The sequence below is a fragment of the Phascolarctos cinereus genome, unplaced genomic scaffold (assembly GCF_003287225.1).
Source record: "Phascolarctos cinereus isolate Bilbo 61053 unplaced genomic scaffold, phaCin_HiC Scaffold_3;HRSCAF=262, whole genome shotgun sequence".
In the NCBI taxonomy this organism is placed as follows: domain Eukaryota; kingdom Metazoa; phylum Chordata; class Mammalia; order Diprotodontia; family Phascolarctidae; genus Phascolarctos; species Phascolarctos cinereus.
In genome coordinates this window covers 234,105,760-234,131,787 of record NW_027555736.1, presented here as the reverse complement: position 1 = coordinate 234,131,787, position 26,028 = coordinate 234,105,760, and the positions used below count along the sequence as shown (strand labels likewise).

General features: G+C 35.2%; 1 protein-coding gene across 1 annotated transcript in view; it reads left to right on the top strand.

Annotated features, from left to right (window-relative positions):
• Window positions 1-25,783, top strand: part of TOGARAM1 (TOG array regulator of axonemal microtubules 1) — an 87,206-nt gene extending 61,423 nt beyond the window's left edge. Inside the window, 15 exon segments of the mRNA XM_020986423.2 lie at window positions 590-739; window positions 4,025-4,120; window positions 5,418-5,593; window positions 8,868-9,036; window positions 9,343-9,468; window positions 11,416-11,569; window positions 14,116-14,221; window positions 14,989-15,224; window positions 15,600-15,758; window positions 18,037-18,163; window positions 19,899-20,017; window positions 22,079-22,265; window positions 23,416-23,635; window positions 23,888-23,974; window positions 24,608-25,783. Coding sequence (XP_020842082.1) covers window positions 590-739; window positions 4,025-4,120; window positions 5,418-5,593; window positions 8,868-9,036; window positions 9,343-9,468; window positions 11,416-11,569; window positions 14,116-14,221; window positions 14,989-15,224; window positions 15,600-15,758; window positions 18,037-18,163; window positions 19,899-20,017; window positions 22,079-22,265; window positions 23,416-23,635; window positions 23,888-23,974; window positions 24,608-24,861 — 2,366 coding nt within the window. The 3' untranslated portion in view covers window positions 24,862-25,783.
• The last annotated feature ends 245 nt before the right edge of the window (window positions 25,784-26,028 follow it).

Genomic DNA, 26,028 nt, shown 5'->3' with positions numbered 1-26,028 from the left:
AGTGTTAACTACCATTTATATAGCGTTATAAAGTCTGCCGATATCTCATTTGATCCTCACAGCAACTCTAGGAGGTGAGTGCTATTATTATCCCCATTTTACAGTTGTAGAAACTGAGGCATACAGAGGTTAAGTGACTTGCCCGGGGTCACACTAGTAAGAATCAGAGAACAAGAAATAACTGGATTTGGAATGGAAATTTTGAACTATATATAATATGACTACAGTGGAAAAAGTCTACCTTTTAATGTATTTCTTAATTTCACACCAAAATGAATTTCAGGGTTTGGTAGAGGTTTTTGGTGTTCATTCCTGTCATGGTTATTATAAACAAAAAAATACAATATATTTTAAGAGCTAAAAATTTTTTGATTTGGTGTTTGTAAATTAAATTCACAAATTTCTTGTAATTGTTTTTCCCCATATGTGCCATTGTATTTTCTCATGTATTGTTATTATTGAAAGTACTTATTGATCAAAATCTTTAAAATGATTATTATTATCATGCCCTAGTTTGTGCAGAAGTTTTGTTTAAAACATTGAATTGCCTTCATCTTTAAATACATTTACTCTGAATTTTATTATGCAGGAATTACATCGAACGTGAGCATAATTGGCCAGCGCATGAACTATGGGTATGGTTGTGGTGATTTTGAAGATGACAAGTTACAAGATGTTTCACCTAGTGTTTTTAAAATGCAAAATAAAGAACACCTGAAGCATTATAAGCATACAAAAGGTTTGTGAACTTCCCTACAGGCTTATAAAAGTGAATTATTAGATAACCAAATTTACCCAACCGAATTCTTATATTAGTACTCCACAAAATACAAATGCTTAAGTTATTTGACTGCTAAAATTGGTAGAAGGAAAAAAATCAAGGAAATTTTGTGGGTAATACTTAAGGCCTGAAGCATGTAGCTATTGTTAACACCTTTTTTTTTTAAGGTAGTTGGGGTTAAGTAACTTGTCCAGGGTCACACAGCTAATAAGTATCAAGTGTTTGGTCCGAGGCTGGAATTGAACTCAGGGCCTCCTGACTCCAGGGCTGGTGCGCTATGCACTGCGCCACCTAGCTGCTCCTGTCAACACCTTTAGTTTTAAAACTTCTGGTATGGCCAGAGTTTGTATCCCTCTCAGCTTTTCTGATCAAGCGCGCAGAAAGAGTTCTCCTGCTTATATTTACCCCATAGAATTAGGGGGCAGGGGGTAGGGGAGGAGGACAGATTTCAAGGGTTACAAGCGCGAGAGGTAATACTTATAATTTAAAATTGTCTCGTGTTCAGATTTGTAAGCAGCAAGGAACTGTTATATAATCATATAATCCACCGTTCTATAAGCTGGAAACCTCAGCAAATGCAGTGAAAACAAGGTACAATTTTGTGTTTGGAATGTAAGCAGATCACTCTTTAACTTAACCATGTGCAAAATAAGACTGGGATCACGGCGAATATATATGTGGAGTGACTCAACCAAAAGATCTATTACATAGTTTATTTCTATGATTAAGTAAGAAATGGAAGGAAAGAATGGGAGGAAATGCTTAAGTTTCAGTAAAGAATCTCAGCCCGTGGGATGGTATAGTGATTGTCCTGTTTAATCACAATAGCCGTTTCTTAGCTTGTGTATGAAGTGGATTTTTTTTACCATATTTACTCATATATTTTCTCTGCTTGAGCATTTCTTCCCCGTGCTTTGAGTTTGAGAAAAATGTTTTTTTAAAAAACATCGCCTTTTCCTTGTATAATCTCTACCTACACTTAGTGTTTTTTTCATTGAAATGAGAACTTTTCTTGCCAGTGAAAGAGTTACTATTAAAAATAGGTCTGGTTTTTGATTAGACAGAAAAAGGCTGAATTTTAAAAGCACCTGTCTTTTGGATTCATTCCTTAGTAGCTGCCTTGTGTCTTTTCTCGCTCCTTTATTTCCTTCTTGCCTCTCCTGAGCGCAGGATTCAGAGGCAGTTGATCTACCAATGCGCTCCTAACTCTGTGGAGAGATGCAGGAGTGTGCAGCAAAGGTGTTAAGACTCCAAACTTGAAAAGGAAAAGGAAAGGAAATTATAAATGTAAATGTTGCCTTCCATCACTTGCAAAGCATTTTCCTGTCTGTCCTACTCAGGAAGATTTGTTTACAGCATTCTTTAGTTTAGAAGTGAAGAAGTACTAAAGAAAACATTAGAGGCAGTGCCCGCTTTTGGCAGCCTCAAATCTCACCTACATCCAGCAGTGCTTTCGCAAGTGCCTGTATTTCACTTTTCACAGCCTTGATCAGTTTACTTTCAACTGCTCATTCCTCTTGTTTCCTGCTGCCCCTGTAAACTCAGCATTCCATAGCAAGGCAAGACCACCACCTAATGGTGGACAAGGGTAGCTCCAGACTGCACAGTGCATATGAAAAAAAATAATCCATTTTTTGCCATTCTGCTTTCTGATGCGGTTTCCAGGAGTACATTGCAGCAAAAAGCGGGGATTGCCTATAGATTTAGATTCCAGTTAACTTTGCTACTGATTGCTGTGTAACTCTGGGTGAGTCACTGTTTTTTAGTAAAAAGGGGGAGTGTGGGCCCCAGGGCAAATTATATGTTACACTGTGTGGGCTTTATCCTTTCCACTTGATTAGCCCAGTCATGCCTCTCCCCCATATTTTTTTTTCATGCCTGTGAAATCAAGTTAAAATTAATATCAAGGGCAGCTTTAAAAAGAATCCAAAGTCACAAAACAGTGATTGCAGCTTAAAATGTGTGTGTGTATATATACACATATATGTATATGTGTGTAGACATACATATGTAATAAGCTTAAGCATTTACATAATATATAAATGTGTGTGTGTGTGTGTGTGCGCACACACACACACACACACACACACACACATATTTATCTTTATATTTGTAGGACCAGTTGGTCCTCTCTCCTCTCTATCTGCCTAAGTCTATCCTTTGACACCTGGAAACTTTGCCCCAGTTTGCTTGCTGTTTGAGATGACTGGGGGGATAAAATGAATGAAGCTTAATGAGGGCAGATAGATGAGGACCTAAATGTTTTCCCTTGAACCCCATTGATAGAGTGAGACTATTAGGGGAAAGGGGAGGAAATTGTGAGTAAATATGGCATATTTATATGAAGTTTATTTTGAACATTTTTTTCTTCATACTCAGTGATTGATAGTTTAAGTTTCTGTTTGTTCAGCAGACTATAGTGCAAAGAATAAATAAATGTAAAAAAGAAGTATGAATAGCCTACTATGAAAAAAATTATAAAAAACTCAATGATTCATATCCTTGGGATGGCTGTGATTTTTTCCTTATTGTAAGTTGTCGGCTATTAAGTGTAACTAATCTTCGATGATCTGTGTATTTGCCAAGTTTTCAATCCCATGTTGGCTTATTTTTCCCATTGTATAGCTTTTGGGACTATCTCCTTTTGCTGTCAATTCACATGTGCACTAAAAATACAAACTAATTTTTGTATTGACCAAAGCCAAAAAACATAGAGTAAATTTAACATGATAAATGTTGTGTTAAATTCCAAAACCAAATATAAATAATTTTCAGATTTCAGATTTCATACTAATTCTCCCCATTAGCACAGATAATCTGGAGGTAAGCCTGACCACAGTCAATCAGAATTTCTTTCAGTTAGTTCATCAGTTGGGGGAATATATTAGTCAAACTGGTTGGCTGACCAAGTTTATCATAAGTTTACCCAAATGTAGCAATCATTGCAGTCAAAAAATAATCGAACTGTTAGCCAGATATAGTATAGAATTTTTCACTTTCCATTTCTGGTCTGCTTCAAACACTTTAAAAACATAAAGCACTTGTTACTGAAATGTAGATGATAACCATTATTAATAGCATAAATTTATATAGCACTTTAAGGTTTGCAAAGCTCTTTACATGTTATCCCTTTATATTTAAATGTATGAAAAATTATATATTTTAAAAGCTGTTACATTATAAATAATGTAAGTGAAAAACAATTAGAAAAATTGTATTGTCTTTTTAAACCTATTCTTTTAGGATTTACAGGGTCATCAAATTTACAGCAAATTTCCAATTTTGACTTCACTTCAACAAATGCCTTATCAGAAGACTCAGTAGTAGTTGTTGGAAAAGGTATTAAGATTTCAAAGTTATTTAGTTTTATTTATAGTCTTCACACATAGGAAAGCTTATCTGTTTGAAACAGAAAAGGAGAGTTTGGTTTAATTCAGATGTTCAGTAAAGATTTTTTTTTTTGTGAGGCAGTTGGGGTTAAGTGACTTACTTACCCAGAGTCCCACAGCTAGTGAGTATCATGTATCCGAGGCCAAATTTGAACTCAGGTCCTTCTGACTGCAGGGCCGGTGCTCTATCCACTGTGCCACCTAGGTACCCCTTCAGTAAAGATTTTGAAAAATCTTTCAAATTGAAATTAATTAGAAATGCATCAGACCTTATTTATACTCCTTAATAACTCAGAAAAATGAATTCACATAAGTGATTTTTTTTTCAGTAATAATTTCTTGTTTAAGGGTGTTAGTGAAGGACTTAATAGCTACAGTATACAATACGTTCATTATCTCCAGGACCTTTATAGTACTCTTTTTTTTTTTACAAGAAGTTTTAGGAAAGCTAGAATTAGGATGGCAACTTTTGCTTATTCATTAAATTATCAGCTTAAATTTGTATAAATATGTTGGTTTCCACCTACGTTTTAGACAAACAAGAATTTAACTCCTAGTTTCATGTTAAAGGAAAAAGAAAAGAAAATTTTAAATGTTTTTTGTAGAGGTAGTTTAGTTTGCTTTATTTTTCCACTTATTTTTTTAATTGAAATGAAAACTTTTAAAGTAATAAAACATTGACAGTAATTATTACCATCTCATTCCATGTCACTCCCCCTGCTTAGAATACTCTTTGGTGTCTCCCCATTGCCTATAGGATGGAGTTTAGACTTATATTCAGGGTTTTCATGAGTTTGCCCCAGTTGACCTTTCTAGCATTATCTCTTGTTCTTTTACATTTATCCTTTGCCCCAGTGAACTAATCTAGTCACAGTTTTCTATATTCCCTCCTGACATGTCTTGTCTATTTGCGTTATTGTTCCCTTGCCCCAGTGGTGTTTGTTTTTTCTCCCCTGCTCTTCTAACTTCTACCTATCTTGAAAGATTAACTCAACTCAGACCTATCTAGTCCATAATCTCTTCTCTAAATTTGCAACACTTGTCTGTAGTATTCATTTAACAATAATCATCTACTGTCTTCTAATACCTCTCGTACTGTTGTTTCATGCTGTTGTTTAACTTTTCATGTATTTATTAAACTTCGTAACTAAGTTATAAGCCTCTTGAAGGCAGGAACCATCTTTGTATTTCTCACAGTGCCTTGTGCACAGGCATTCAATGAATATTTGCTGGTTGATTGATTTCAGGTGTTTTTGGAATCTCAAGTTCAGTTCCAGTTACAAACAACCAATCAGTGATACCTTCTGTGGAAAATGGGGATACATTTTCTGTTAAACCAAGCATTGAGCCACCATCAGGGATTTATGGAAGAGCAGTCCCACAGAACAGTCTACCATATCTGGATGTTGAGACTGAAAAAGATGTAAGGCTGTATTATCTTTTTAAAGGCTATGTTATCTTTTTTAAAGTCTGTATTTTGAGACGTTGTTTTATAGACTTTAAAACTGAATATGCTTTGATTTAAATAACCATCTCTTACTGAATTTTTAAATGGTGTGATCTTAAATAGTAGATGGTTTCCCTTCCCAGCAAATACTACCTTGTTTCTATTACTGACACATGGTAATATTCGAGGCCCAGTTTTTCCAAGAATGCACTAGAATGTACTAGTACCCTAGTAAAAACCAGCTGTACAGCACAAGAACCAAGAAATACATAAATCCTAATGACAGTGAATTTTATGCTTATCAGCACTTTTACAAGAAAATTTATTTTAACTTCTGTCACATATAAGTATCCAAATATTTAAACAAAAACATACAAAAAAGCAAAAAAAAATGATGATTATAAATGCCTGTATAAATAACCGTAGGCTTCTCTTTAGCACTTCAGCAAAAATACCTAAATTAATTTTAACAAGGTAGTAAAAAAGATATGTATTTAACATGAATTTTGTTGCTAGTGTTCTATTTTATGTGTATATTATTCTTTTATTTCTACCTTCTTCATTCTACATCACTTCATGTGAATTCCATTTTTTAAAAAATTCATATTCATTATATGGTATGATAATATTGTAATATAGTCACATAAAATTGATGTGTCTATCCCAAGCAGGCAGATTATCTCTTCTTTTAATCCATCCATCCCTTCTTATCATCTGAGACTTTTATCCATTACTTCAGTTCTGCTCAATGAAGGCTCTTCCTCTTGATCTCTGAATATTTTATGGATGCAAGGGAATATACAGGCTGTCTGTTGGTCATCATTCTCACTCTGTGACCAGCCTTCTTACTTTTCCAGTCACAAAACTTTGTGATGATATCCTTTATGCCATTTCTTCAAGTGTAGTTCTTTGATAATGATGATGTATTGCACTTTACATGTAAAGCTCAGCACAAGCCTCTCCATTACCCTTTAACTCTTTGGAGACTCACAACCCTGTTATTATGAAAAGATTATTGATCATTATAAAGGTCAGTGTTTGTTTCAGAGAAAATTTTAGGGTCATTAAAAGCAATGCAGAATTTCTCAAATGCAATCAAGCTTTCTCTTCTCCATCTATTCAGTTCTGGACTTAGCTCACTGTCTGTGCATAGTATTTGTCCAAGATATATGTACTAATGACTAATCCTATGAGTTGTCCATCTAAATACCTAAATAGGTATTCTTCTTCAACTTGGTTTTTACTGTGCTGCTAGGATTTTACAGAAGAGTTTGTATGCCAGACTGGTGTTACATGTTGCACTTGGCTCCCTATGATTAAGTGTTTGCTACTAAAGATAGTTTCTAGGTTTTTGTGGGCAACCAGTTGTGGGTATTAATTTATCATACTTAAATTTCCTTAGGAGATGCTGATTGCCTATTACCTCTAAAATAAAAAATCTGTCTACCATTTAAAGCTCTTCACAACTCTGGCCCCTCCCTACCTTTCTATTCTCTCACATTACTCCCTAACGTATAATTTATGGTCCAGTCACACTGGTCTGTTTGCAGTTTCACACAGAGAGTATCTGGAATCTCCTTGCCTTTTCATTGTTTGTCTCCCATACCATGGAATCTCTCCCTTCTCACATCTTCCTTTTGTTTCCCTAGTTTGCTTCAAAACTCAGCTCAATCTCTAGAAACTTTTCCTAATTACCTCATCTTCAAGTACCCTGCTTTCCAAAAAATAGCCTTATATTCTTTTTTGTATAGTGTGTGTGTGTGTGTGTGTGTGTGTGTGTGTGTGTGTGTGTGTGTATTCTGTATATATTTGACTTTCCAATTAGAATGTAAGCTCCCTGGGGAAGGGACTGTTTCATTTTTGTCTTTGTATTTCAGCATTTAGCACAGTATTTGATATATTGTGGGTGTTTAATAAATGTTGATTGATAGGATACCATAACTTCTAGTTCTTATTCTTCTCTAATTTTGTATTGTTTTTATCTTTGCTCTGCAAGTCAGTAGTCTTATTTTACATAGACAGCTAATGCAGAAATGACTCTCACATCTGTAACCAGTATATTCCCATCTGTTAAGAGATAATCATTTTCATTTTTTGATATATTATTTTTTACCATGTCTAATTTCTCCCAATTCACTTCTTAAAGAAAGTATTCTTGGTGTGTAGAAGCAAAACTTCTTTATAGTTTATTAGTCCTTGGCCTCTCTCATTTCTTATTCTTGAATTATATTGTCCAGTATGTTTCCATTTTATTAAAATTGTTAGGTATTAAAGAACTTATTAGTTTAATTGGGAGCAGCTTAAGCTCGACTTCACTATCCTCTGTACAGTTGGTAGGTAAGCTACAATTATCTTCATGTTGGTCTTGTTGGCAAATGCTTATCGTGAGTACTGTAACACAAGATTACCAAGTATCCCGTTCAATACTGATTCTATTGACTTTGGAAGTGAAATAAAAGCAACTTTGGTAGCTCACTTCTAGAGTACCAACAGCTAAGTTTAATGTTTAATGTTCATAGATGGCCTGAAAATGTGTACCTTAGTATCCTTTTTTTTTTTTTGCCACTCTGCCACTGTCACTGCCAAAGTGAAGGAGTCCACAAAGGCCCAAGAGCTGCTTTGTATTTTTCATTATATTGTTGATTACTATATTGTATAGCCAGTCTGCTGGTGATAAATCTCATTTTTAGGGAAACTAACATTTTGAAAACCATTGTAGGCCTGTGGTAGCTCCATACCCAAAGACTTTCTAGCCTAGGAGAGTCTGCTAGAGTTTGCTGTCCGTTGTCATTCACTGTCTGTTTTAAGGACCTAGGGTCACCAACATTATAGAATGATTTAGTTAGATTGAACTATTTATCAGTGCTTTGTAGCCTCTCCCCCATTGTTGGTTTCTAATTTTTTTTTGCCATTGTAGTTACTGTTCCTAGAAATGTTTTTTTGCAGATAAGTTTTATAATTGCCTTTCAACTGCTGAGTATCATAACTCTGTACTTTATCCGTATCGCTTTTCAAAAACTTGAGACATTTCACACTTCACTAGCAATATAATAGCGAATTATTTTTTCTACTCTTAGATGCCAACATTGAAATTTAATCATTTTTTGCTATACACGTGGCCATTCATTATCTCTTCTGTGTAGAATAGACTTTGTTACAGATATGGATGAGTATGTGTCTGGCACAGGAAAATTTTTAGTAACTATTTAAACTACTTATTTATCTTCAAATGTTTCAACTTTTAATGCAGATTAAAGCTTCTATTTCAAAATCCACTTATGACAAGATGAGACAGAAGAGAAAGGAAGAAAAAGAGATAAGTCATAAAGAACTTTTTGAAGTCAAAGATCATGAGAAAAAGGAACATAATTCCAGAGAACGAGTTAAACATACTGAAGCTGAGAGAACGGCAACGGAAAGTGAGTTCAGTTAAAATTGTGGATTGGGGATGGGGGCTACAGTTGTGGTGTGTTAGTGCTAATATTATACTAGATGATATGATATAATATTCTTTGCTTTAGTATTTGATATGATCAAGATCATAATGTTACATCGGTCAAAACCCGAAAAGTTTTTTCATTTGACATAGTAGTCTCTATAGAACAAATATTGAATCCTTGTAGTAAAAAAGAAAATAAATTGCTAGTTTGAATGTAAAGCTTTTATTAAAAGTTAATATACTATCTTCATTTAAATTCCTAGTTTTTTTTTCACTTTTCTTCTAGACTTGAGTATTTTTGGAGATGAGGTGGTAATATCAGGTTTATCTTTAGAAAGTGTTGCCTTCAGTCCTTCAGCAAAAGGAGTATCCTATTTAAAAAGATCACCATCTTTACTTTTTTCAGAGTCAGGTAAATTAATTGTTTGTAACTTTTTTTAATGTTGAAAAGATACTAATTACACTAATAAGCCTCTTTTGTGCAGACTACAGTGGAAGAAGCACTAGAAGTCAGAAGATCTTCCTTCTGGTCCTGATTCTGGGCGGCCCTGAATGAATGAGTTACTGAATATCATTAGTCATAGGAGTAATAATCAAGATATTTGATTATTTTTCATTCCCAAATATACCAGATAGTACATTTTTCTAACTCCAATTAATTACACACCGTAAGAAAAATCTGTAAAATGATTAGATTATTCTTAAATTCCTTTCTAATTTTAAAATTCTATGATTTTTTTTCCTTCAAGATTCAACTAAATTCCCTCTGTCGGCTGTCTTCAATTTATCCTGTATATATCTTATTTGTACATAATTATTTGCATGTTGTCTCCACTATTAGACTGTGAGCTTCTCTAAAATAGGGACTGCCCTTTGCTTTTCTTTGTAGCCCTAGGCCTTAGCACAGTAACGAGTAGGTATTTGATAAATGCTTATTGTTTGACTAATCAGACTGCTCTCATAACTTTATTAGAGATAGGTATGGACTAGATCTAACTATCCTATTTTATAGCTAAGGCATAGAGAGGTTAAGTAATTTGTGGTTACTCGTAGAAGTCAGTCATTGCAGGACCAAGAGTAGAATATAGGTCTCCAGATCATTTTTTAAATGCATTGGAAACTTTTATGAAGGAATGCTATGTGAGGAAAGCAGAACCAAAAGTACAAAGTACGCAATTGCTACAACACCATAAATAAAGATAACACTAAAATGTGATAAGATTCAATGTAAATAATGCAACAAATTGTTATTACCATGTTTAACAAAGTTAAGTCACATATTCCTTTGTGTTAATTAGTAAACTACAAAAGCAAATTCACAATTACACTGTTAAACACTTTTTCTTAACTTTCTGGTAATGTATTATTGGGGCTTACTGGATTTGTGTTGGAAATATCTTGCATCAAAACATCCATTTTTTAAAAATTTAACTATTGGACAGGTTTGAAATTTAGAGATAGATGAGAATAAAAGTGATATGTAAACGTAAATGTGTAAAGGTAAGAATAAAGTAGTATATTACGTGTGTTAGGATTGAGGAGCAAATAAGAGTCTGTGCCTTAATCAGAAGTGTTTGCAAACGATAATGTTGATTGATCTTAGCCTTAATTTTACAAATAAAACATGGAAGATTCAAACATCTGTTTTGTGGTTTTTCCACATCTAGTTTTCTTTAATAATAATGGGTAATCATAGCAGAACTTTCTACTATTTAAGATTTGGAAATGGAAGTGTAAACAATACTATAATTAATGGATTAACTCATCAAGTTTTATTTCCCCATAGCTGGTGTGGGGTTTTTTAGACTTTTTTTGTGTAGTAAAATGTTAGGGTTTTTTTCTCCCTTGAAAATAAAGAAGGGATAAGATTTCCAGAGTTGTCTGGATTTATAATCAGTCAGAGTCAATACACATTTGTTAAACACCTGCTATGTGCCAACTGTTGTGCTAAGCATCGGGGTACAAAGAAAGGTCAAAAAACAATCCCTGCTCAGGCATGTGCTAGCTTTGTGACCCTGGGCAAGTCACTTAACCCCATTTGCTTCAGTTTCCTCATCTTTAAAATGGGGATAATAATAGCACCTACCTCTCAGGGTTGTTTTAAGGATCAAATGAAATAATAATTGTAAAGTACTTAGCGTAGTGCTTGGCATATAGTAGGTTCTGTATAAATGTGAGCTGTCATCTTCCTCATCATTATTATTATTGATTTAATTATACAATTTTGTTTAAAACTAATGTTAATAAAATTGGATTTCTGTGACTCTAATAATAAAATTAGATGAAATATTATCTTATTTAATATTACATGAACTTGGCATGATGGTCTGTGATTATTTAATGTGGTTTACTTTCATAGGTGAAGTGTCTCCTGGGGCCAGACCACAATACAAAGAAAGAATCCCATCTGTCACACATAGTCCGGAAATAATGGATCCATCTGAACTGAGGCCTTTTTCCAAACCAGAAGTAGCACTTACAGAAGCCCTAAAACTGTTAGCTGATGATGATTGGTAAATATACTAAGACCCCATTGTGTTCCAAAAGTTAATTGGCAGTTCTTTTTCTTAGAACTTAGTACAATGGTGTTTAAGAACCCAGGTCAGCCACAAGTCCATTCAACTTTTGGTGCAGCTGAAACATAATGCAGTTAATATAAGAATAATCATATCATTAGTGTGTTTTGAGAGTAGTGCTGTCAGTGTTATAGTACGCCTAGTATTGTGGATAAGATAGGGTATTTTTAGCTTATATGGGAACCTAATCCTTTATAGCATTGTTTTTATGGAAAAATAACATTCTCCCTCCAAAAGTGGAACTGCTGACACAGGGACTGCACATAATCCATTGTCTGTGGTGGACAGAACAATAGGGAACAGTCACATTGTTGCGCATACGTATCCACATGTGTGCACAAACACGTACTGCCACCACCTCTTGGGCTGCCCACCCCAGTATATGCAAAAGGTAAAATAGTGGCAGTGGGAATGTTACAAACAGCTAGCTGGCCCACTGGAGAGAATGCTGGCCTTGCAGTTAAAAAGACTTAATTTCAAATCCAGCCTCAGATAATAACCAGATGTGTGACCTTTGGGCATGTCACTTAACCTCTGTCTGCCTCCGTTTCTTCATCTGTAAAATGGGGATAATAAGAGCACCTATCCCCCAAGGTGGTTATGAGGATCAAATGAGGTAATATTTATAAAATGTTTTGTAGACCTTTTGAAGTGCTTCATAAAATGCTAGCTGTGGCTGCTGCTGCTATTGTTGTTACTAATTGCTGATTCTTGGTAGAGGAGAAGGTTTGCTCTTTGTTTTGGGATTGGACAAAATCTGTGATGCTAGGAAACTCCCATTGAGGAAATACCATCTATCTGTGCAGATCCTAGTTTCTGTCATAGATGGCTCTCCCTCTTCCTGGATAAGTTTGGTACTGGCTCACCCCAGCCTCTACCTCCTAGCTTTCCAGTTTCTCACCTCTCCAGCTCCGATGGCCACACACAGGTACATGCCACAGTGTGCTGGTAAATGTTTTAACAACTGGCTTTCCAGGGGAAAACTTTTTCACACAATACATTTTAAAATTTCATCTGCATTGTTAACATTTAACCACTTTCTTAAGTCTTGACAATGAACAGAACAATAAATCAAGCCTTGATTTGTATTGTACCATTAAGTTCTCTGGCTCCAGCACAGCCTAAGCACATCTGCCTCCTCTGTCCAAAACCCCTTCTCCTCCCTTCCCCCCCCCCAGTACCCATAGGTACAAAACACACACAAAAGCAGTGAGGTGGCACAATAGATAGAGTGTTGGACTTGAGTCAGGAAGACCTGAGCTCCAGTCTGGTCTCAGACACTTACTAGCTCTGTGACCTTCGTCAAGTTACTTAATGTCTCCCAGCCTCAATTTCCTCATCTGTAAAATAGGGATAATAAAAGCATCTACCTCCTAGAGTTGTTTTGAGGCTCAAATGAGGTAACACATAAAATGCTTCACAAACCTTAAAATGCTATGTAAATGTAAGGTGGTGATGATGATGATGGTGATGAAAACAATAATAACTAAACCTGCCCTGGGTACTGGAATTTCTCATTGAACCATGAGGGTAAGATACCTCCACACTTTCCTAATTAGCACCCACCTGAAAGTAATATATATGAAATGTTCTGTTCCCCTCAGAAAGTAATAGGAGGGAGGATACACAAATTAACAATATCTTTATCTAGAGATATAAATTCTTGGGGAGAAAAAAACCCACTGTTCTCATCAAAGGTACTAGTTGAGGACAGCCACCTCAGCTAGTTCCTACCCGCTGATGACATCAGAAATAATTTCACATATGAAAATGTTATTGAGTCAAGAAACATTTGTTAAGCACTTTTTATGCTAGGCACCGTACTAAGTACTGGAGATACAAAGGAAGACAAAGATCTCTCAGGCTTACTTCCTTTATCTCTGTTATCTTTCATCTATCTTTTGCTTTTCTTTAATTTTGACCATTTTTAATTTTTTTTAATTTGAATTATCTCCTTATCTTTTGGCACATAGAGGTCCCATAAGCACTAAGTTGTTACAGGAAACAAGCGCAGGCTACTTAAGCATGTGATATTTTACATGTTGAGACTTTAAAACATGAGTGTTCTGTTATCCAGTAAAACTAACCTTCATTAACCTTTGTCTTCTCCTTCTCTTCCTTTCCTTCCCACTTCTGTCCATTCCCTAGTGCTCCAGAAGGAATACTTACACATGGTAGAACAAGAATGTTATTTCCCATTGAGGGAAAAATAAAGTCAGCTTGTTTGTCCCTGACATTCTTTTGTTACCAGCATTCAAATTTTAGGGTTCCTCTTTGATCATAAAAAGAAAATCAATTTAGGGAAACCATTCATTTCCGATTCCTGATCTGATATTGTCACAGAAAGAGGCAGTGAATTACTTTACAAGTTAAACCAAGTATTCCTTTCCTCTTTGGCTATATTTCACAGATACTTTAGAATCTAAGATCCGGTTGAGATTATATGTTCTTAATGCTTTTACCACTGGTTTATTTTTCCATAGGGAAAAAAAAATTGAAGGACTGAATTTTATACGATGTTTATCTGCTTTTCATTCTGATGTCTTGACTGTAAAGTTGCATGAAACAAGTTTTGCTGTTGTTCAAGAGGTAATCCTAAAAACGTATTTTTTGATAGAGAACTAAAACATGTATTTAGCCTCTCACTAAAAATCAGTACACTTTAACAAGTGATAAGGAATATAGCCTCTGTATTTTGGCCATTTTTACTGATTAAGTGAATAAAATGAATAAAACAGTGAATAAAAAAATGCAAAGCTTTGCATTTATTAAATGTTTACCATGTGCCAGGCACTCTCCCAAGATTTAGAGAAATCTATTCAAACAAGCAAGATAGTCTCTCTTTTGAAGAAAATTATGTCCTAATAGGGAAAAACAGCACATTGAGGGTGGCAAGGGAGGAGTGTTGATTTCATTACTGTTTACAGAGCCAGAGTAGGAAGGGGAAGGGCGAGAATTGTATGTGTGTTGTATGAAAATGCCCAGGGAGTAGCAGGATGGGTCTGGGTCTGGGCTAAATGACATATGCCCCTCCAATCAGAAGCCCGGGTTCCCAGGGCAGGAGCTTGGAGCGTTAGATCTGATGTGGAGATAGAGGCACAGGAACATGTCATGGAGAATCTGAGTTTGCCCTGGACGTGATAAATTCTCTCCAGTCAGAAACCCAGCTTCCTAGGGCAGCAAACAGGAGTTCCCAAGCATGGACAGAAAAGTGAAAATATATTACTGATACTTTTTGAAATAAGGGAATTTAATGCTGAGATTGGTTAATATTGGTGAAATAGAATTTGTGTTTTTGTTGATTTGCCTTTTAATTTAGCAAAAATTATTCTTATTTAAGATTTTAAAATTTTTAGGTGAAAAATTTACGCTCTGGAGTTTCTCGTGCTGCTGTGGTCTGTTTAGGTGATCTCTTTACTCATCTGAAAAAGAATATGGATCAAGAAATAGATAACACAGTAAAAGTTCTGTTGCATAAAGCTGGTGAATCAAACACATTTATAAGAGAAGATGTAGACAAAGCATTGAAGGCCATGGTTAATAATGTAACTCCAGCACGTGCAATTAGTTCTCTAATAAATGGAGGACAAAGGTAATATTCATAAAAACTTCAAATAAATTTAGCTAAAGTGGAATTTCATACTGTCCAGACTGTAGAGAAAGAAGGCAGATTTTAGTTTTATTTACACAGAGGGTTAGAAGGAAACAGATGTCAATCTCAGCCATTTAATAAACATTTTTTTAAGTGCCGGCTCTGTGCCAGGCTGTGTGCTAAACCAGACACTGATTATAAATATCTTTTTTATGCCATTTGTGCAGGGGTGGCTGATCCAAATTCTTAATACATACTTCCTTTTTTAGCTTAGAAGGATTGGGGTAGAAGGTTGAGAGCAATTTAGTGGTTTATCAACTCTGATAAACAGTTAATCTCATTGATGAGTTTCATTTTACTATTATTTCCTTGCAGCCATTTACACATTGCTGTACGAAGATGTGCAGCCCAGCACTTGTCTGATGTAGTGGAGCAAATGGAACCAGAACGGATTTTGTCAGGAACAAAAGACCTGGCCGACCGGATACTGCCAGCCGCTGCTAAGTTTGCACAAGACAGCTCACAAGAAACCAGGTGAGCTGGTGCTCGTAGAATAAGTGTAATCTAGTAACACCTGGGATTGGGAAGGCTATTTTGGCGTGAACAGGAAGCTGACTTAAAAGTAGGACACAAAAGGGTAGGGCCAAATGGGCATTTCTCTGAAAGGAGAAGTGTCAGCAGCGGGGTCCCTCGGGATTGGTGCTGGTACTGACCTTGTTTAACATTTTCATAATTAACCTGAAAGAAGGAGTGCGCAGTGAATTCTCCAGATTTACAGATGACACTACGCACTTCTGGGTAGTGAAATGCCAAGTCACAGGGATGAACTTCAGGAAAATGCCACAAGGCTATGTGAGTGGGCAGAAAAGTGGCAGATGAACTTCATTGTGGGCAAGTGTAAGGTAATGCATTTAGGGAAATATAATCCACATTGTACTTATAGAATAATGGGTTCCAAGTGATCAGTTACAGTCCAAGAAAGGAGTTAAGGGTCATTGAGCAGTGTTCATTATAGACATAGACCCAGTGTGCTGCTGCAGTGAAAAGGCCATCAAAGTGCTAGACATCATGAGGAAGAACATGAGGGGACATGTTATCCTACGTTCAGTGTTCAGGGCCATAATGTATTTGGAATACTGTGTGCATTTTTTTATTCTCCCTCAAGAAAAATAAAGACACAGGTAAAGGATGTCCAAAGAAGGGTATTACCAGGACTGAAGGGTTGCTATATGGAGACAGATTTTTGAAGATAGGCTTTTTTTTGCCTGGAAAGGTAAAGATTGAGAAGGAATATGATCAAAATCTTTAAAATCACAATTGATAAGTGGATTACAGAGACAGCCTTTAAAACATTAAAGGGATGTATTTTAGACAGAGAAGTACTATTTTACACAGAAGTAAGTAAGTAAACCTTTGGAATTTATTACTCCTAAAGTAGTACAGAAAGTGACATTCAAGAAGGATTTGGATAAATTCATGAATGTTAGAAACATGCTATATTATTATGAAAAGCTAAGATTATTTTGGAATACACCCTTTAACCTTCCCTTAATGGTAGTCATTGGGTCTTACTTTTCATAGAATTTTTTATTTATCCTTGCAATTTTGAAATTATTACATACTGAAAATTAAATATTCAAGATTGAATATTTTTCATTTCATATGTGTCTTATCACCTGCTTATTGGCCTTTCTGTACTACAGGATCTTTCTATCTCCTGTCCTTAGACCCTGTTGTGATTCTTAGATCCCCAGTAGGGATTTAAGTACCAGAGTTGTCTCCAAGAAACTTCTAACTGCTTAGGGGCTGGTCGTCTGGATTGTGAGCCATATTCTGATTCTAGGAACATTGGAATTGGGGAATAATGTTTGTTTTCTCCACATATTCCCATTTTCTCCTTAACTACTTTATAGTTATGGGAAAAGCATAGAAAGGAGATAGATCTGTTTGGACTTTCTGAGACCTCAGTGCCTCTTTTCTTTATCTCTTCCTACCCTCCAAATTATACACCCATACCTGGAAGTTTAGACAAAAGGGGAAAACCCGTTGGAATGCATATCAGGGCCAGCCCAGCACTTTGGCAGAAAAGGCAGCTCTCTACTTGACAGAAGTTGAAGGTTACCGCTTAGTTTTGGGCCCCCAAACCCTGCCCCTTGTTGCTGTAAGCTCTTTCTGGCTTAACTATGTCATTTGAAGTTCACACTATGAGAACCATTTCTTTGAAGTATCATTTCTAGAATATTGTTATCAAAATTCACATATTTTACCTGGGAGTAGCAAAGCATTTTCATTATCAACGTTAATATAGATTTAACGCAGTTACTTAACTGTATCCCTAGAAAGCAAAGAACAAGTTCCTGAGAGATAGGTACACATAGGACAGGTAAGTTTTTGATGGGGGTGGATTGAGAAAGAAAAAAATCAAATTATAGGGTTCTTACTTAAGATGTCAAGCTCCAGTGAGTCAACCAAGTCAGAAGCTCCAAGTAGGCGGCTGATAATCAGGTTACTGAGCATTGAAGCAAATGCCAGAGATACACTTGACCTGCTTCACAGTTTTGCCGAAGGTCAGCCAGTGTTGGCAAGCAGGATTTCCATAGGGACTCATAGGATTGAGCAAAGCAATTGGCTCTTCATCTGGACTATGATCCGGAGCCAGGTGACCACAAAACATTAGGATGTAGTGCTTTACAGTCTGTTTAAATTGATAATGACAAGTAGGTTTTGGGGTTGAATTAATAGTGATAATAATAATACAGACTCTTAAACAACTTAAGTCTAAATAATAGGAATATTTCTGTCATGTTTGCAGGTATTATGGTCGAAAGATGCTGTTCCTCATGATGTCCCATCCTAACTTTGACAAAATGCTTGAAAAATATGTCCCGTGTAAAGATTTGCTTTATATTAAAGAATCTGTTAAAAACTTACGTCAAAAGGTATGTGGAAAAGATTGGAATTTAATGAACAATTTAGAAATGGAAAATTTTTCACCTTCGGTGAAAAATTAAGAATAGAAATAATTATTTTCTGTTTCTTCTTCCATCATGTTAACTGTTTAGGGCAAATGCTCCTTCAGCAGCAGAGTTCCTGAAATTCCATTTTCCTCGTATAATGAAATCTCTTTATTCCTATGCAGTGGAGCTTTTCTGGATAATAGCTGGCCTCATAATGGTAGAATAGGTGCCATCCTGATATACTAAAAATATGTTTAATTTCGTAATAGCTTGAATTATCATCATTGAGAATATCTTTACTGATAGCCTTAGGAAACATGCTAAGGAAGGCAGACCAGCACTAATTGATGAAAATTACAAAAAAAAAAAAAAACCACATTCAGGCTTATGATAAACAGTAGGAGCTGTCCAAAAGTGGAATGGGCGTAGTGGAATGGAAGTAGTGGTTTTCCTATCTTTGGAGATCTTAAAACAAAAGCTGGATGGTAATTTGTAGGGTCAGTTTTAGAAGGGAATTCTTTTTGGACTCTAGATTGGACTCAAGTGGCTTCTGAGATCCATCATAACCCTGAGACCCTGTGACACTTACAAATCTGTGGTAGCCCAAGGACAGGCATAGGGATCTGGGTTACCCTGTGATTTCATTGGTGTAGAGTACCCATGGGTGAGGAAACCCCACTTTACCAATGCGTCTCTACACCTCCTCTGAAACTGTAGTCTCTGAGAGCTGCGTAGAGCACTGAGAGGTTAAGGGTCACCAGCGTGCACTGGAGGAAGGAATGGAACCCAGGTCTCCGTGTCTCAAAGCAACCTTTCTGTCCACTATACCACACTGTTCGTAGAGTCACAGAATTTTAGAGCTAGAAAGAGTTTACATGTTTTCTCCAACTTCATCACCATTCTTTTATTTATTAAACTTGAAGATTCCAGTACTTAGATCTCTACCCCAAGCAAAAATCTGTTCCTTTTAATAAATGAAGCATTTGTATTTATAGAATTATTCCAAGTATCATTATCAAGAAAAGCATGCCATGTATATGTGTACACACATGTGCGTTTAATGTCATTTACCTGTGTAACTTTGGGAAGGTCACTTAAAACCTGTCTAGGCCTCAGTTTCCTCATCTGTAAAATGAAGACGTTGGACTATATCACTTTAAAGTCCCCTTCCAGCTCCAAATTGATGATTTAGGATTTAATTAATGAAACAAATTGAGAGTATAGAAATTACGCACACAGAGTTTGTCTTTGAAAGAATGTTGTCGTACTGTTTATTTTGCGGAGTTGCAAGGGTAAATAAATAGAATATACATAGGATTTTTAAAAATTTCTTTAAAAATGAAACTTTTGTTCCTGTCGGCTATTATATTATATTACATAGATATATTAGCTGCTGTGGCTATAACAGCTGTCAGGGACAAGAAGTCTTAGAGATCAACTTAGTGGTGAACAACTACTGGGTTATTTAGAATCATAAACTGCTTATATCACAGACTCAGTAGTTTATTTCATATTAGCATACATTATAGTAATTTGTTGCTAGTAAATCCTGCAAGGATCTCCTGGTAACGATACCTTAAAAAAAGTACATAGATTTAAAAAGCACTGTAATAACTGCTATGAAAAAATTGTGTTATCTGTTTTGAATTTATAAATTACTAGTTCTGTGATTTTAATTATATATTGTAATACTTGGCTTTCTCTTTTTCACCTTCAGGGATTAGGAGAGATACCATTAGATACTCCATCAGCCAAAGGAAGGCGTTCTCATGCTGGCAGTGTTGGAAGTACAAGGTCATCTTCAGTTTCTAGAGATGTTCTCAATTCAGCTGAAAGGCAGGATCATTTGATATGTCAATAATTTGATTAATTATTGTGTGGAAATAATTCTTTTGACTTTTTTCTTGAACTGGTTTCCCCCAGGAGGACTGTAAAAATTGAATGGAATGTTGAAAATTAAAGTACAACACACAGAGTGTGAAGCAATAAGGCAGTTGTATATTTACAGCATACTTATTGTCACCAAGCAGTTAAGCATTGGTTAGGTTTTTAAAACAAATCTACTGGTAAAACATTTTGTTGCCCTGTTTTTACATAGCTTGAGGTTTAATATAGTAAGTCTAAATTGGACCCCAAGAGTTTTTTTTAACCTTTGAGAAAGTACTGTGTTCTTTTTGATAACTATAAAATTATATTGTTGAATAATAGTTCCAAGCCAACATGAAAAGGCATGTTTTGTGATGTATTCCGTTATTTACGCTATAGTACTGTTTTTATGGGACCACTGGAGAAAACATTGTGTTCGAAAAAATTTTTTTTATAATTCAACAAAAAATTAATACCCAAAGATACTGCAGAAAAAAGGATAGTTTTATGAATGTGCCCCTTAAGTTCTACAGATGACCTATTTAAGCTTAAATAATATAGCACAAAGTCTTACTTCATTGCCCCCTTATTGGGGGAGAGGGGTGACTGTGGATTCTTGATGGCCATACCAGCAGAGTACAAGATTAGATAAGTTCATCATACTGGAAGGGGTTCAAGTGTGTTTCTGGAAACAGGCTAGACCTGATCTTCAAAAACCAGCCTAATTGAACACAGAGAAATCGTCAACAGCAGGCTGGCCACTTGGTAAAGAATTCTTTGACCATCACAACCCATGAAACAGAATTATTACTCAATCTTTCTGCTTCTGTAGTGACAGTTGCAGAGTAGCTGAGAATTGCATGGTTTTTAGGTCATGTACAAATATGTGATGTGGTGTGAAAAAGAAACAAAAAATACAACGAATACTGAGAATCGTGAAAAGACTTAAGTGAATTGATCTAAGAAGTAAGCAGAACCAAGAAAACAATATAAATAATAACTAAAACAATATAAATATAAGAAAAACATTACCACAAAATTATCAGAAATGAATATTGTAAAATTACAAAGAAGAAGCTTGGCCACAAAGAAGAGATAAAGAAAGATACCTCACCCTACTCCTTTGCAAAGGTGGGGAGTCCACAGGTGTGGAACGTGACATTGAATGGCAGATTATTTCAGTGTATTGATTGTTTTAGGTTTTGGGGGGGTTTGGTTTGGTTTTTTGTTTTTCAGCCAAAGACAAGGCTTTTTAAAAATCTGCCATATTGGCCAGATTCTTGAGGAATCTAATACAGGTGGGCCAGATTTTAAGAATCTGAGCCCTTGGCTAGACTCTTAAGGAGTCTGACCCTATTAATTGGTTTTGATGAATTTTTTTTCCTCCTCTTATTTTTACTTTTAAAAAATTCATTGTTATGATAAATGGCTTTCTAGGTAGGAGGAAGAAGAGGAATACAGACAAATTTAGATAATATAAAAATATTAAAAGTCATTTTTAAAAATCACTTCTCTTTGGAAGTGGCCATATGTTTAGCTATGCTTAAATAGATACGCTTATCTTAAAGAGAAACTTAGAGGTAACTACTTTGGTGGCTATGATAATCATTGCCACCAGTACCTCCAAATGAAAAGCTATCTTTGCCAAAGTTACCAGTGCCTGTAGGATCATTTTCAGGATTAGTTATTCCTATTTAGTCACAGTGTAGAAAATAGTATACTGCTAAAAAAAAGCCCTGGCCACAATAGATTAGGCTGTTTTTTAAAAAATTCCTCATTTAATATTTTCCTGGCCTTTTTGGGAGGAGAGGATTCTTCCTTCCATCATTTAAAAGGACTTATGAGTTCTAATGAACTAAAGAAGCCAAAAGGAATTTCTTCCCCGAGACCAGGGGAACAAACAGCAGACAGTTTTGAGAATCCTGGGAATATAATTGTTTATAATATGTATATGCGTGTGTGTGTATTACTGCAGTAAGTGACTTTGCAGAAAATTAAGTATGCTAAATACGCTTCTCTTCTTCCCATTAGGGAGATTATAGACATCCGTGAAATAAGAAAAACCATTCCCCGAAATTCTTCAGAAAGTGCTGAATATATTAAAGTCATAACAGGTTTATTGAATGCAAAAGACTTCCGAGATCGAATTAATGGAATCAAGCAACTTTTATCAGACACTGAAAACAGTCAAGAACTTGTTGTTGGAAACATTGTAAAGGTAACAGTATGCAAAAAGTATTTACAGCAGAGAAGCCTCACTCCCTCTCTGTGTAGGTGAATAAACAAACTTAAAATATGTAACTTGATAATTTTATCACATTTAACTTTGTTTTGAGACCATGAAAATTAGAGCTCATGGAAAAAATTAGACTTAGAAAGTAAGCCTAATTTAGAAGAGAATAAGATACTAAAATGAATTTAAAATGTCTGTAGTAAAAATAATAATATATGGGGAGGTCCAGTTTGCTCAGAAAGAGGAAACTCTTTATATGCGGTTTTAAAATTAATTTGTAACTGACCTTAATTCATGTATACTTGAATTTAAAGTATATGGTCATTGTGACATTGTTAGAATATTATGCAAATTATATTTTAGATAAAACTTTGTGACACCAAAACGAAAACATTACTTGTTCTTTTATTTGAAATCAATTTGATTCATCTTACTTTAGATTTAATACAATGAAATAATTTCATATTTAAGCCAGTGCATGATCTCATCGGTGTGAGTGGTACTACCTCCAAAAGGGTAGACCTTCCCTGCTAGGAATGGGTTTCTTGTTCTGTTTTATGACTAGCATTGAGATTTTAATGGAATTATAATACTGAAGTAAAGAGTGACTTATAAATCTTTTCTCTTTTGCATAAAGGGCCCAGAAAGATAGCTTTTAAATACAGATTTTTAATGTCTATACAGTTGATTGATAGCTCATTACCTATGTCACAGGCAGCGAGGTGGCACAGTAGATAGAGAGCCAGGCCTGGAGTCAGGAAGACCAAAGTTCAGATCAGGCCTCAGACACGTATTAGCTGTGTGACCCTGGAACAGTCACTTAGCCCTGTTTGCCCTCAGTGTTCTCATCTGTAAAATGAGCTGGAGAAGGACATGACAAACCATGCCAGTCTCTTTGCCAAGAAAACCCCAATGAGGTCACAAAGAGTCAGACACAGCTGAAACAACTCGACAACAAATACAGTACTTGAAGGTCTGCAAAACACTTCACGTATGTATATTACCCTTCTGAGAAACTACTGCAGTGACTGAACAACAACTACCCCAAGTCTGGTTTGCATTTTTTAGAGTTCTAGCATTAGTGATTACGTTTTTTCCCCATCTCATTCAATATCATTAACTCATTTATTTTCAGATCTTTGATGCTTTTAAATCTCGGCTACATGACTCAAATAGTAAAGTAAACCTAATAGCTCTGGAAACAATGCATAAAATGGTTCCTTTGCTCAGAGATAACTTATCGCCTGTAATCAACATGCTCATTCCAGCAATAGTGGATAACAATCTAAATTCCAAGAATCCAGGAATTTATGCTGCTGCCACAAATGTCATTCATGCTCTGAGTCAGCATATTGGTAAGAAAGTTTCATTTTAAAGCTAAAAGAGAGTTTATATTTATACTTGATAAAATGTTCCTGCTCTTTTATATCTCAATTTCTTTAAGCACATTAACCTAGTAAAGAACTTTAAATTAATTACTTGGTTTTGTCATTGTGTAAACTTTTCAAACATATCTACTTTCTAGAAATAAATGTTTTTCTGCCTCTTAATGAAAAATTAATATTCCATAACTATATTCAATTTCTCTTTTATCCACTTTTATTTAGACAATTACCTACTTCTACAGCCTTTCTGTACAAAAGCACAGTTTTTAAATGGAAAAGCAAAACAGGATATGACTGAAAAGCTTGCTGGTAAATATGTTGAATTTTCTGATGATATGAATTTTTAGCTGTTTACAAATTGGTAACCAGTATTAAAAAACCTACCTGATTCCATATTATTTTGCCTTAAAGTTAAAGTAAGCCACTCTGTGTACCCCAACAAGACTTTTTAGAACTTTCAAAGCATTTTTTAATGTTTTCTGTCTTCCTAATACAGCTTTAAAAAAAAAAGGGTCCTTAAAAGAAGCCCTTATGAAGCCCTTTAGAAATTATCTGTAAGACAGAGAGTATGCCCTCTCAGTATTTTTACTATTATGGCCCATGATTTAGAATGTAGCTTTATTTCTTTGTAATGGAATACAATTTTCACTCAGAAAGGAGCATTTCAGAGTGAAGTTGGGGTTTGGCTTCCTCATTCCTATTCTTCTGGAAATAAGTTATTGTGCCAAATGTTGTAGTATGTCTTATTTTGTTACAAATTTTAAAGTAGTTTAGTTTAAAATGTTGAAATGTTTTATTTTCATTCTTTAGTGAATTTTTATAACACTCTTCTATGCCTGTTTCATATTTCATATTGGAATGAGTTGGATTTTACATGTTTTTAATTAAAACAAACTGAATTACAGTAGACATTTACTCATATACCATATGATTGCATTTCAGATCTTGTTATGGATCTCTATCAAAGGAAACCTCACGCTGTAGAACAGAAGGTGGTGGCTGTCCTCTGGCACCTCTTAGGCAACATGACGAATAGTGGCTCACTACCTGGAGCTGGAGGGAATATCCGAACAGCCACAGCTAAATTATCAAAAGCACTTTTTGCACAAATGGGTCAGAGTCTACTAAACCAGGCTGCATCTCAGCCACCACAAATTAAAAAGACTTTAGAAGAACTGCTTGAAATGACAACTTAAAATGAATTCTGTATGTTACTCCGTTAATATGTAATGCAATAAGATAGGCTAAAAATACCTGTTTACATGAAGACACATGGAGCCTTTTTAAAAGGTAAATTGTCACAGTACCTATCCTTTTCATTTAGAAACTATCTGGAATGGCAGCTTTTTGACAGCTTGTAAAGCACACCTCTGTCTTATATTAGCATTACCACACTCATGATCAAACCTCTAACACACATGAAACAGTCAGTATAACACTCACAAATTCTATTTGAGAATACATGGAATGAATCCATCTTTAACATTTACAAGGAAAGTCCTGCTCATTTGCACTCCTCTGTAGAAACTGCAGTATGTTGCCCTATATGTACAATTAGATTTGTAACTAAAAATAGAATTTTTATTATGTAATCATGTTCTGATACGTCTTATTACTTAGCCTTATTTTACAAAAGTGGAAAAGACGTCATTGAAATGTATGTACCACAAAGAGAGATTTGTTTGCTACTTGTAAAAAACATGTATTTCTTAAATCAGTCCACCCTTATGATTGTGCAGTATTAGCTTGCTCGTGCTGGTATCTTGATGTAATATATTTGCTTAGCTATTGGGCATTATCATCTATGTAACTGTAAGATTTAAGTAACTTATAATAAAGCATGATGACAAATTTTTGGGAAACAGATTTTCAGATATTTTAAAGTACACGTTTATTTAAGAAAACGTGTGAATATAACTTCCCTATCTTTGTGTGAAAACACTAAATTTTCTCTCTGCCCAACATCTATAAAGGTATTATATCTCTGCCCAGTTGTATAATCTTCAGCAATAGTGCCACGTCTTCTATTGATTTTCTCAAGGTTGTCCAGCTACAAGTACTGTACTACATTTTAAAAAGGAAAAGGAATGTTATAAAATAAAGGGATTTATTTCTGTAGATGTGTGAGTGTTGTTTTTCCCCCCAAAAAAATGGAAAAATAATCAGATGTTGTCTTGAGATTCCTTAATTCTTTTTTTGGTTTCCAGTGTTGGAAGTAATGAGCAGACTCACCTTCAAATCCCCAAAACATTCAGGACTGAAAAAGTGTATAGATGCACTTGGTAGTGAAGCAAGTATACGGCCCAGGTGGTGGCAGAAAACTATTAATATTGTAAGAATAGGATTACAGCAAAAACAAATAT